General features: G+C 53.1%; 2 protein-coding genes across 2 annotated transcripts; both read right to left on the reverse strand.

Moving 5' to 3' along the window:
* Window positions 1–1,034: 1,034 nt before the first annotated feature.
* On the reverse strand, window positions 1,035–5,994 carry LOC113959848. Its single transcript, XM_027669120.1, has 9 exons — window positions 5,984–5,994; window positions 5,195–5,258; window positions 4,884–4,943; window positions 3,846–4,435; window positions 3,502–3,600; window positions 3,159–3,312; window positions 2,862–2,929; window positions 2,166–2,261; window positions 1,035–2,051 (listed from the first exon to the last, which is right to left on the reverse strand). Exons 2-9 carry the CDS (start codon window positions 5,235–5,237, stop codon window positions 1,791–1,793), a joined length of 1,371 nt encoding a protein of 456 aa, XP_027524921.1. The 5' UTR covers window positions 5,238–5,258; window positions 5,984–5,994; the 3' UTR covers window positions 1,035–1,790.
* Window positions 5,995–6,836: 842 nt separating this feature from the next.
* SF3A3 (splicing factor 3a subunit 3) lies at window positions 6,837–13,200 on the reverse strand. Its single transcript, XM_027669119.1, has 17 exons — window positions 13,067–13,200; window positions 12,919–12,966; window positions 12,763–12,815; window positions 12,328–12,433; window positions 11,852–11,924; window positions 11,396–11,487; window positions 11,211–11,293; window positions 10,736–10,874; window positions 10,334–10,402; window positions 9,918–9,985; window positions 9,461–9,568; window positions 9,195–9,264; window positions 8,572–8,736; window positions 8,345–8,455; window positions 7,817–7,907; window positions 7,457–7,512; window positions 6,837–7,128 (listed from the first exon to the last, which is right to left on the reverse strand). Exons 1-17 carry the CDS (start codon window positions 13,160–13,162, stop codon window positions 7,051–7,053), a joined length of 1,506 nt encoding a protein of 501 aa, XP_027524920.1. The 5' UTR covers window positions 13,163–13,200; the 3' UTR covers window positions 6,837–7,050.
* Window positions 13,201–13,241: the final 41 nt, after the last annotated feature.

Genomic DNA, 13,241 nt, shown 5'->3' on the forward strand with positions numbered 1-13,241 from the left:
GACACGGTGCGACACGACACGACACGGTGCGACACGACACGACACGGCGCCCCCGGACTCCCCCCGGCCGGGGCCGGGGCCGCTCCGTTATCGCTCCGCGCTGGGACCGGCCGCGGGCGGGGCTCGGAGCCGCCGGAAATAACGGGGCGGGAGGGTCGCGGCCGGACGGGAGCGGGGGATGCGAACGGCGGGACAGGCACGGCCTGAGCCTGCCCCTCCCGGCAGGACGGGGAGAGGGAGAGGAGGAAGCTCTGGGATTGGCAGACGTGGATAAAGTTAATTTCCAAGGAAAATCCCGAGGTGCCCTTTTTTAAGTAGCAGCTTGAATTATTTTTTGTTGAATTTCAAGACAACCCAGCACAGGAGCCAACTTCTAAGCTGCCGTGTTATTATGCAAATAAATTAGTACAGAGTGTGGGAGCAGATGCTGTAAAATGTCACCAGTCTTTTGTACTGTAGACAGAGCTTGGCCTAAATCAGCTCCTTGCACAGACATAAGGGATGTAGGTCCAGAGAGAGAAAATCCAAGTGGTCTTTATCAGTGACAGCTCTGCAGCTGTCCATAATGGACAAGAGAACAGTCTGAAATAGCTGCTGTAAACACCAAACCTTCCAAGAAATAGGGTGCTGGGGGATGTTTTTGAGATAGAAGAACCCTAGTTTTCAGACTGTTTTCAGTTGCCATGGGTACACTGGCACTGTGGCCTGAAACAAACTAAAAACACACCCTGTGGTTTTGCCACACCAGAACAGGAGCTGTAAGGTAGGAAGGGCCAGCTGTGGTACAGAGAGGCATTTTCCATCCAGCCCCACATCCGCTTCCACCGCTGCTCGGGCGGCAGCACCACGTCAGGGCTGGCAGTGCCCGTCAGGGCTGGCACTGCTCTATGAGGGCTGGCAGTGCAGAGCCTTCCTGCTGGGAGAGCACACAAGGCTCCCGAGGGCCCAAACTGCCCAGCCCAGCCCTCCTGCCCTCCCACAGGTCAAACCATGCTCAGCCACACTCAAAACAGCAGCACAGACCAGAGGGCCGATACACAGACTTTAATATTTTGCAATCTTTTCTCTAAGGAGCCAGCAGCAGCAGAGGAGAGCGGTTGCAGGGGACAGCACCGTGCACGTGTGCACAACTGGGAGCACCTTGACTCCCGGGAATTCTACCCCACCAGCTCTGCACCAGCTCTGTGTGCTGGAAGAACAGGCTGGGGAAGCACTGGGGGCATTCATGTCACAGGCTCACATCTGGGCTCTGCCTTTAGCAACGGAAACCACAGATGTGAAACAGGATCATCTAAAACATGAAACACTTTTAGAGTAATCCCATTTTCCTGCCTAGGACTTGGAGACAAAACATGGAGTTACCATTTTACCCACCCAGGCAAGAGGCAATTTGGAACTAAACTGCTCAGAACTAAACAGGTCACAGGGGGTCCAGGGAGGCTGCACCACAAGCAGGTCAATGACTAGTGGAGCCCCTGTGCCTTCAGTCAAGGCAGAATTTTCTGATTTTTAAGGAGGCCTAACACCTCGTTCCTGGTCCCTCATTCCGGCAGCACGGAGGCACACACTGCATGGCTCTCAGGATCCACAATTAGTTTGCGGGTCTCTCAGGCCTACAGGATTTGGGCAGGGCAGGGCAGAATCCCTCCTGTAGCTTCCTGAGTACAACAGGAATGTGACAGAGAGTGTTTGATAGTGGCCTTGGCTGAAGTCAGAGAGTAACAGGATCCTACTGAGTGCTGTGGAGCTCTGCTGCAGGAGGGTAGGCTGTGGAGCATCCCGACTGCTGCCTACCCCTGGAGGGAAGTGAAGGCCCTGTAATTCAGGAGAAGGACCACACCACATGCCATGACCTTCAAGAGTGGTGCCAGCGTCACTTGCCCAGCGGTATTGACATGAATTTTGCCATCCAGTTTCAGACAGCTGGCTTTCGGGGTGGCTGGGCAGCATTCCTGGTAACAGGCAGCCTTCATCCCACTGGCACAGGCTGGTTTGGCAGCCTTGCAGGCTTTGCTACATCCTGCCATGTAATTCAAGCCCGTCCTCTTCATCTGGAAGGAAGAGAGACACATTAGCCTAGGGGTCATGTCAAGCCTTTGGTACTCACATTACAGGAACACAATGGCAGATCTGGGGCTGTCCTGCTCTGCAGTCCCAGGCCTTACCTCACAGAAGTCCTGTCCCAAGATGCATCTAGCAATGGTCTTCCTGCCTTTGAAACACCCCTCCCCGTGACAGGAGAATGCTGTGCACACTTTCCCCTACGACAGAGGACCAGGGGAGACATCATATATCCATCAGACTCTCACTGCATTTCAGGCAGCCCTTCGCTCCTGAGGGCTCCTCTCCCACCCCCCTCTGTTCTTCATTATTTGTGCTGTATCAGGCATTTTAGATCCAGAGAAAAAAGACTATCAGTGGCCCATCTGAAACCAAAGGAAACTACTGAAACACTAGTGGAGCAAACATGTTTCAAGCCTCCTTTTCCTTCCTCTTAAACAGGGCTCTGCAAAGATAAGCACCTTCCCCTCCACTAGACTCAGGAAAGGGCTGCAGAGTTCAGTGGGTCTTGTGCTCTCCCTGCAGCTGCAGAAAGGCTCAGCCATGCAATCAAGTCAAACTGCCTGAGCTGATGCTGGGCTGGGGATAAGGCCTGATGGACAGGGCTCCTTACAGACTCTTTACTTCCAATGCCCGTTTAGGATTTGTTCCCCTTCTGGAGGCAGATTTTGACCTCATAAAGCAGATGTAGGAGGGACCTTTCCCTGTTTCCTGCTCAGGTGGGAGCTCAGCTGTCCCAGCAGCCACAGCCCCCAGAGAGCCCCAGGAGCTGCAGCAGGCTCTGCCCAGGTGGTACCTACGTTTTGGGGGGGAGGTCGGTGGGTGGTGTTGGTGGTCCTGGGCGGAGCAGTGGTGGGTGGCAGGTCACCTGCAGACACACAAGGAGCCCTGTGAGGCTGCACCCAGCACACAGCCAACACAGGGCCCTCCACAGCAACACAGGGACAGATTCCCCAGTGCACTCTGTCCCTCACCCAGCTCCAAGGACAGAGGAGCCCCAGGGCAGAAGAGACACGGTGATGTAGCCACAGCCCCTCTGCAATGGGCTCTGCCCACCCGTGCCCCTCCTGTGCCACAGAGCAAAGCTCGGCTGTTACCGTAGGCGCTGGCGTTGAGCTGCAGGCACAGCGGGGTGGCACAGCACTCCAGGGCACATTGCTGCCTGCTCTCACTGCCGTTGGTCCTGCACAGCCCCACACCACACCTGCTGCTGCACCCGGCTGTGTAGTTTGTGCTGGAAAAACGATAAAGCTGCAACAGCAGAGTCAAAGGATAAAATGAGTGTGAAGAGGTGCCATTACAAAGGAGCAGAAATAACTGACAGATTGCCAGAGAAAGAAGGGAAACAGGAGATGGAGACAGACTTAAAAGAGCACTGTGGATTGCTGAGATAAAGAAAGGGAGAGGTTTCCCTATTGCAGCCCCCCTGCATCGCCGTACCTCACAGTAAGTCTCATTATGGCAGGTGACTGTTCTGTTGGAATGGGCTTCATCCTGGTAACACCTCTCCCCGGAGCACTGAAAGCTCTGGCAGGTGAGCTGGAGGGAGAACACACCAGGGTGTCACCATGTAGCAAAGCCTCCTTGCACAGCACCACGGGCTGTCCCCAACCACAGCCTCACTGTCCGGAGGGGCCACCCCCATCTGCCCATAGTGCTCCCCTTCCTCCCCAGGAGATGCTCCCATGGCACTCTGGCTGTCACGACAGACCAGCTGGGCAAGAGACACCGTCTGTAGGGCTGCAATGGCCCAGAAATGCCCCTCTTTCCAGTACTTTCCTTACCATTGTCTCTTGTGCACCATTGACAGAGCTGTTGGTGGCCACTGAGGCATTGCCAGTGGAAGCCACTGAGGTGTTGCTGGCAGTGGCCACCACTGCAGCATTCTTGGTGGCAGCCACCACTGCAGCATTCTTGGTGGCCACCACTGCAGCATCTTTGGTGGTGGCCACCACTGCAGCATCTTTGGTGGTGGCCACCACTGCAGCATCTTTGGTGGTGGCCACCACTGCAGCATCTTTGGTGGTGGCCACCACTGCAGCATTCTTGGTGGCCACCACTCTGGTATTCTTGGGGGCCACCAGTACGGCATCCTTAGTGGCGGCCACCACTGCGGCATCCTTGGTGGTGTTCTTGACAGCTGTGGTCACCACTGAGGCATTCTTGGTGGCCACTGCTCTGGCATTCTTGGTGGCCGCCACCACTGCAGCATTCTTGGTGGCCACTGCTCTGGCATTCTTGGTGGCCACCAGTACGGCATCCTTGGTGGTGTTCTTGACAGCTGTGGTCACCACTGAGGCGTTCTTGGTGGCCGCAGCAACCCACAAGGCATTCTTGGCAGCCACCACGGTGCTGTTGGCAACTGTGTTGTGCTCTGAAAGACACAAAGTTCCCCTTTGGTGAAGGAAACAAGGAAAAACACCCTCAGCAAGCCCAGTGTCCCATCCTGAGCCACAGCATGGACCTGTGGGAAGCATCTGTCCAGCTGTGGCTGGGAGGTGGATGGCAGTCAGTGACAGGATGTCCCAAACAGAGGCTGTTTGCAGCTACTGATCGGGCAGCTCAAGAACCAGGTCAGAGCCAGCAACCCCCTGCAACAGCACTATGGACAGATGTTACAATAGCCTCTCTCCCCCTTCCAGCCATGCTGCCTGGGAAGAACAGGCTTTTCCAGGGGCAAAACCTCAAGGAAAGGTTCCTCAGTGCAGCTCTGTCCTACAGAACACAGCTTGGAGGTGAGAGGCACAAAGTCCCCATTGCACCACACTGCCTTTGGCCCATTTCCCACAGGCCCACAGATTTCCCTTGAGTACAGAGCTCACCTGCTGGGGCAAGAGAGTCCTGGAGACGGATGTGCAGAGCCAAGATGCAGAGCAGCAGGCCTGGAATGGAGTGGGGATGGCTGAGACCACCACATTTGCTGCCTGCTCTACAGCCCAAAGAGCCTCCCCAGCAGCAAGGCAGCCTTGAAACAGGTGAGCAGGGATACTCCCCACCCTCCCAGAGCCCCAGGGGGCCAGTGGCCACCCCTTGTCCCAGGGAGGCCTCTGGCACAGCCCCAACAGCTGGGGCAGGGACAGACCCAGGATGGGGGATGGACACACTCTCGGTGCTGCACCAGAGTCCCTGTTACCTTGAACGGGTGGGACGAGCCCTCGGCGACCGGCCATCGTCATCCACCGCGGCTGCACCCGGACCTGGCAGGAGGACACGGTCAGAGCTGCCCCCCGAGGTGCGGGGCAGACACCCCAGCACAGCTCCACCTCCAGGGCTCAGCCCCAGTCACTCCCTCCTGAGAGACTCCCCAAACTCACTGAGGCCGCTGCCGGGGAACGGGAGCCCTGGGGAGCTGCGTGTGCTGTTGGTGTGGCAACAACCCTCCCTGGGCCTCGCAGGCAGCACAGACCTGTAGGCAGCTGGGGGAGCAGGGTGCAGGGTGACATAGTGACACCTGCCACCACACAAGTTTGCTGATGCTGCTTCAAGCGAAGATGTGGCCTGGCTCTCCATTCTACTTTCTCTACTTTCATTCCAAATCTTTACCTGTTTCTCTAAGGAAACAGCAGATTTGAATCCAAACAGGCTCCAAAGCCAAGTTCTCCAAGAACTGTAACACTCCCCTCCTGTTTTATCATCTAGGCTGAGTCACCATTCCCCCAGGACCTGGAGTGGCCAAAGCTTGTGCAGAGACCTCCAAGGCTGTTCGCTCAGAGTGACGGGGAAGACACTGCCAGCTGGTGCCTCTCACCTTCCAAACCAGGGCAGCCACCACTCAGACCAGCTGTGGACATCCCTACTGAGCCCAGTGCCACTCCAGCCTAGTGCCAGGGCAGGCAAGGAACCAACAAGGAAACCCACCTGACACGGCCTCATCCCAGAACAACCTTCCCCCGGGGAAAAAGAGCCCATGGCATTGACTCACCTGTCTGCCTGTTCCTGCAGCTGCTGCCAGCACTGGAGAACCTCTGAGCAGGTGCTGTGGCACTGGCCCCGCAGCCCAGCCCCACCCCTGCCAGCCACCACCCAGGGGAAGTGTCCCCTGCGGCTCCACAGCAGCAGAGACGCAAATGGCCCTGCACAGCAACAGAGAAACGGCTTATGAGGCTGGAGATGTCACACGAGCAACCACTGCACCAGAGGGGCTGGGCAGCACAAGGACTGCCACTGTCACATGTGACACGTGTGGCCTCTGCACAATGGGCCTGCAATTCCCGAGGCAGCACGAATCTGTGGGGTATGTACAGGCATCTCCAAGCATGGCACTGGAGGCCAAGGGTGCTGAAGTCACAGCAGTCACCTCTAAATGCATCATCTGTTCCCATCTCCATCCTCCTGCACCACAGGAGGATATGCACAAGAACCTACCTGGCCCTTCGAGCCAGCAGCAGCGTCAGAGAAACCACCATGCACTGTCCCCACAGCCCAAGCTGACCCAGCTCACTTGGTGATTCCCTGAAAAAACACAGTGGCCAAAGCTCCCCAGGGAGACAGACCCAAGGTAAAAGCAGCCCTTAAGCCAGGTGAGCTTATTTTGCAAAGGAGCCCAAAGAAAGCCACACGCTCACAGCCAGATCTAGACCAGTACCATTACCTGTTGGCACACAGTGTCCAAGTCCATGTGCTTCACAGAGTCAACCCTCACCATAAACATTTCCATCAGAGTGGGAGTGAAAGAAAGAATTGTTTCTGACAGCTCTAACTGTGTAAAAAGCATTTTAAACACGTAATAAAACCTCTTCCTTCCACCATACAAAAGGAGACAAGTCTCTCGGCACTTCCTAAATTAAAATGAGTTTATTTTTCAAGGTATTTTTGAATATAAAACAATGTCACAAGTCTGCTTTTCACAAGGGGCTTACTAGAAAGTGACTCTATAAAGTATCATTTTAATCTATATTCATGCACATACAAAATCCAGAAACTGAGGAAGTCAGAGCTGCTGCCACATCCACTCACTGCGCAGGTGTGGGATCCTTCACCTGGGCACAGCTACAGCAGCCCTTGGCGCTTCAGGTCTTCATAGGTCTTTTTATTCACGACGTTCCCGCTGGAATCTTCATATTCCTCCTGGAACGGAACCAACAGTTTAGAGACACTGGGTACAGCCTTTGAACTGTAGCTCCAGCAGAAACCACTACACATGAGCACCCTGCCAGAACCTCCGTGCAGAAAGACAGGCAACAGATCTGCCAGCAGGTCCTGGCAGAAAGAGCTCATCCAGAGCTGGAGTCATTACAGGCTCTATTTCCCACTGTTGTCCTGCACACTGTTGAAAAATGGCTTGGGACAGAAGCTTAGGAAGTGTATCAGTGTAAGCAAGGACAGTGCTCCCACACGGGAATGGGAGGGTCCCACGGACACGGACTGGAGGCACTGAACAGCTCTCACTGCTCACCTCTGTATCAGGCTGCCACCTCTCTGAAGCCTTCTGCTGTTTCAGCTTTGCCCACACTGCAAACACAAAGTCAAACAGGATCTGATGCCATTTCCCACAAGGTACTTGTTTTTAATCCAGTAAAATACACATGAGCTTTTTTTCCCCCCCTTCTTCTAAAACACTTCAGCAGTCCAGGAATGCACCTAACATCCATTACAAAGTTATAACTCCCGTGTGGTTACAGAAAGGCACAGAACTGCAGCAAACAAGGCTTTAAAGTGATAGTTCAGGATGGGACACGAGACCAATGTCCAAACCCACCTCTTCAGAAAAGGTGGTGTTCTCTCACATGTTCCCTGTTCTGCCATCACTACTTACATGAGACTGCATCCTCAATCTGTGTGACGTTGGCAAAGTGTGCCGTGTTGGGAATGCCCAGGCACCGCATCCCATGGGCATGTCGCCACTCCTGGTGGGGGGGAAGAGATGAGAGGTCAGCACGAGAGGGAATGACACGTCCTCCACAACACCAAAGACTACAAAGACATTAACACCTGAACAGGGTGCAACAAATCCTACCAAAGTACAAATCTACCAGTCCTAAAAGCTTCTATAGAAGTATTTTTTTCCTGTACTGTAGACAGTGACACGACAGCAGCCATCAACAGGCACCCTGCACCCATCAGACCTGGGCACTCGAAACGGTGTTCAAATGAGCAGGGGCTGTTCAGCATCAGCAGAGAGATCTCAGTGTGCCCTACACAACCTGTGGATCCCACTGCACGGCCCTGACCCCCTGTCAGAAGGGGCAGAATTGCTAGCTGGGGACCCCAGGGACTCCCAAGTGACTCATTACAAGGCCTGTATGAACCCAGCAGGGCTGTTCCTGCAGTGAACATCACTTACTGCAAAGTGCCGCTGGAACGCCTTGGGCCCTCGGTAGGTGTAGTTACCACAGATCTCACAGTTGTAGTTGATGTTTAAACCATGGAGTTTATACAACCAGTACGGGATGGGCTGCAAGCGAGGAGACAAGAGGATGAGGATACACAAGGATTAGGTCACGTGGCAAAGCAGCTCAAACAGGGGTCTGTGACCCCTCCCACTTCTCCAGGCCTGACGGTCTCGGTTACCTTGCCATCCCAGCCAAGAGGCAGATTTTTAGGGTTATAAATGATTTCATTTTCTTCATCTTCACTCTCACTCTCACTGATCTGCTCTTCCTCCTCCTCCTCCCTCTCCTCCCCGGTCCGTGCCTGCTTACGCTGCACGTTCTCATGGGTGAGGTGTCTCTGTTCCTAGAGAAGAGAAGGCATTGTCCACACACTGTGACAGCAACAAAGTCGGGGAAAACTCCTGCAGTGAGAAACTTTCTCAACGTACAGAGGGAGGGAATGGAAGACCAGTATGAAGCACAGAACTCCCACCTTACTCAGCCCAACAACTTCTGTTTTTAGTACCCTGACATTTCCTTCTTGCCAAAACCAAAAACCTTGTACCACTGTTAGCACTTCCAAGGTGACAGGTAGCAGCAGCAGCCACTCTGCTGAAAACAATCCCCCCACACCAAAGGCAGGCAGCAAGGCAGAACAAGTAAAGGTTTGCAATACCGTGTGACTTAGGCACAAAATAGATGTGATGCACCACACTGATGTGGTGCTGTCTATGAAAGCACTGGGTAAAGATGTGGATGACCTTCCAGTCACTATTTGACAGCTCTGAAATAAAAAGTTCAAAGAAAAAATAAAATCCTTACCCCAAGAACTTCTACATACTCATAAATCTGAGCTTCCAGGAACGCCAGATCTTTATTTCTTTCAGTGTCTCTAGAAATAGATAGAGTAACTTTATGCAATTCACAAGTTCAGCTCTGATATCTTCCATTTGGTTCAGCACTATTTGGTCCGACATGAAAAACTTCTAATCTCTCTGTAACAACTACACAAGAGTGGCCACTATAGAACACCACTCATCCAAGAAGAGAGGACACCACTAGCCTCAGAATGATCTCTAAGAACTCACCTTTTGCTTCCTTTTGTCTTTGGATTCTTAGCAAACAAGGAAGGATCAAGTGCTTCCAAGGATTTGCCTTTAGTGCTAAAAAGCCTCTGAGCACGCTCCTCCAGAGTTCTAGAGAGAAGCAGAGAGGGGATCAGTCCAGACCACAGTTTTACATTTCCTGAGAACTATTTGAATTCATGCAACAAAATTCTAAACATAGCTTTTATGAGATCACAAGATTCCTATTATCTTTGCCTTCCTTCCTCAAGCCAAAGGCTTCTGTATCAGAGACTCAGTATAGGACCTGGTCAGAGCAGCAGATCCCAGAACCCACTGCTTGGTTCTTAATGTTTTACCTTTCAAACATCACTAAGGTAATTCTAGTACACCAGAGATGACCAAACAAGTATCCCAGAAAGGAATGTGAGACAGGAAGACCTCAAAAACTTAAAGGAACTCTACAAAGACTGCACCTTACCCACCACACTTGAGTCCCAGGGCCAGCAAAGCTGATTTTAACCTGTCCAGTCCCAAGGAGGCCAATTCCTGTTCAATTAAATAAACCACTGTAAGAGATGATCTGTTCAACACATAAAATATGGATGCAGCCCATTTTAGCTCATTAAAGAAGAAAAAAGCCTGATGAAAAGTATTCAAGAAAGGACTGTCAAGGGTGCACCCCTCCTCACTGGAAAATGAGGAATGTGACAAATCTAACCAGGTCTTTCAAGCTACATCCCCCAACTGGAGAAGTTAAATCATCACTATCATCGAAGTTTTACCCAGAAAGCACAGAGCCAGGGAGGAAAGCACTAAAATTATGCAAAGAAACCAAATGACTGAGCTTCCACCTGCTCCAAATGTGGTAGTAAGTGCAGAACACTGGAAACGCACCTCCCAGGAGGAGAAGGCTGAGAGGTCCAGGTGGGCGCCGGCGTGGGTGAGGGCACTGCTGGTCTCTTTCTACCAAGAAAACCACATGCAAGAGCTGCATGACATCCCACAAGGCTTCAGACCATAGAACATTTTAACCTCAAGAAAAACAGTTCATTTCACAGAGAAAAATCCCCTCACTAAACTGAAAATGGAACAGTAGTAAAGATGCAACACACGCCGACCTGAAAGGTTCATTTCAAACCAGTTGTGCTGGGTTTCAAATTTAGGTCAGCACCACCCTGCAGCCTGGTGACACAGAGCTGCAATCGGGTCAGGGTCACCCCCACCAATGACTTTACACAAATGACTCACAGGAACCCCTCAAAACCACAGAACATCTCCCAGGCTCAGGCTGCTCACCGGCCAGCCCGGGAACGTGCCGTTCTCCCACTTTTTCTCAAACTCTGTCTGAATTTTCCCAAAAAGTTCATTCTGGTCCAGTAACGGTTTCACTCGATCTGTGTAATCCTGCAGGTACTCCAGGAGCATTTCAAGGTACCTGGCAGGGGAAGCACAAGCACAGGTAATTCACTACCCACATCTCTGGACTAGTCACTACCCTCTAGCGCTGCAGAGGGAGGTGACCGAGGTCAGGACAGTTTTCCACACAGGATTTCTGGGCACAGCAGTTAGGAGGGTACAGGCAGGCCCTTCCTCAGAGCAGAATGAGGCTCTCCATATCTCTGCTGCACTGTGTCTTTGCCTGGGGTTCAGACACACAGTTGGGCTCAGGGACCCGATTTATGGGTCTTAATCATAATCTCAGCAGCTGAACACTTCAGAAGCAAATTCCTTCTCACCAACTGCCATAAAGGAAGCAGGCAAACAGGCTCACCTTTTATATTCAGCATTTTTTCTCTCCTTAGGAATATCAAAGAGTTGGTCGAATGTGGATAAGTAAGTGATATAATCCAATTTCTAAGAAAAGAAAACCTGAGTCAGAGTTCATACACACCCAAATTAACATCCAGGTCCCAGAACAGAGCATCTCCAGCCCGTGCAGGGCCTGGGGACACTCACCTCTGACGATTTCAGGTTAATGTACTTGAGATAACAATCATGCAGATCCAAGTATCGTCCGTACCCTTCCTCATCTGTGAACTCCACCAGATCTGTAGGAAAGATCATTAAGAACTTTATTATGAGCTTAATATTTCCTACTTATTTATTATGCAACTGCTTTAGAACTGGAAAAGGATTAGCTGTGAAATCGTTTATGCTTAAGGAAGGCATTACAATGCCCTGGACACTCATTGATCAGCCCCAATTGCTGCTCTGTGCAAGCACCAGAATGTTCCTCAGGAGCAACAGCACCACTGGGGAACATTCCAGGGACTGCAGTTCAGAAGAACTGAAATGAGAGAAGAACAATTTTCAGAAGTCGTTTCATAAAAGGGAGGTGGGGCCCTGAGATGTGCAAAACAGATCAAACAACCCATTAGATAATGCCAGAGCTCGAGCAAACTACACACTTACTCTGAGCTTCTTCACTCGGGTTGTCTCTGGCCTTCAGCAGCTCCTCAAACTCCACTGACATGGGAACACAGATCTGCAGGGGCAGACACAAGTCACACAGTGATTTACTTCAGCTCCTGTCCCAGAACAACTAGTATAAAACCACAGGAGGTGGCAAACAACGAAACTGCGAACACAAAGGGAACCCAAAGCACTTCTTCAGCTGTCCTGTGTCTTTATCTAGCATGACAAAAGTGAGCCCCAACCCCAGGCCAGCTGCAGGATGGTCCCAAGCAGGGAACACTGTGAGTGACCAGCACTGCTGCCCCTCACACGCTGCCTGGTCCTGAGCAGCTCTGCTCAGGTGACAGCTGGGTGCTCCCAGGACCTGTGTGTTAAGGCAATTAAACTGGAGAAAACGAAAAGTCTGTTTCCTGCAGGGATGAGGCCCAACAGACCCCAGCTCACCTGTTGCTATGGAGGAGGTAATTACTCACCTCATTTGGGTGCTTCCGGTGAAATTCCTTAATTTGCTTCAGTCTGTTGTAAAACTCCGCAAATTCATTTGGCCCAGAAATGGCACTGAGCTCTTCCTTCCGCAGGCTACGAGTTCAGAGACAGAGGCAGGGGAAACGAGGTGACACTGACACAGCCTTGGTCCAGGGCTGTGCTGCAGTATCTGACTGCAAACCTCCTACTCCCGTGGGACTTCCCAGCCCACCCAGCTCAGAGGCTTAGGGCCACAGCCTCCCCACGACACGAAACGCGGGAGTAACAAACCGTCCCGTGGGCACTCGGAGTCTGCCCTGCGTTGAGTCCCCAGATCCCGATTCCTGCGTTACTCCTCAGCTGTTTACACAGACTTAAAGGACGCCCAATTTCCTCACCGGCAGGACACGCTCAGGCACACGAGGGCCCCCGGGCACACTCACCCGTCCTTGTCGTCGTACAGGTCCCGCAGGTTGCCGCTCACCTCCATGTACCTCTGCGGGACAAAGGGAAAGCCCCGAGCGCCGCAGGGCCCGTTACCTGGGCGGGCTCCGCAAGGCGCCGGGGGCCCGGCCCGCCCCCGCTCCCGCTGCACTCACGTCCTGCATGGCCCGGGTCCGGTGGTCCGAGTTGATCTGGTCGCGGAGCTGCGGGCAGAGAGGGGCGGTGAGCGGGGGAGAAGCGGGCGGTGAGCGCGGTCCCGGGCGGCCACCGCCCCCCTCCCCGCGGGGCCTCCCCCGGGCGCACCGTGGACTTCTTAGTGAGCATCTCCTTCACCATGACGTCCATGAGCCGCTCCCGCTCCTCGTGGTAGCGCCGCTGCTGCTCCAGGATCGTCTCCATCGCGCTGCCGCCCCGCGCCGCCGCCGCCGGAAGGCCCTCGCGCGGCCCGTGTGTGCGCGCCGGAAGGCTCCGGCCCTCG

Source organism: Corapipo altera, unplaced genomic scaffold, assembly GCF_003945725.1.
Source record: "Corapipo altera isolate COAL_440 unplaced genomic scaffold, ASM394572v1 297b, whole genome shotgun sequence".
NCBI classification, from domain to species: domain Eukaryota; kingdom Metazoa; phylum Chordata; class Aves; order Passeriformes; family Pipridae; genus Corapipo; species Corapipo altera.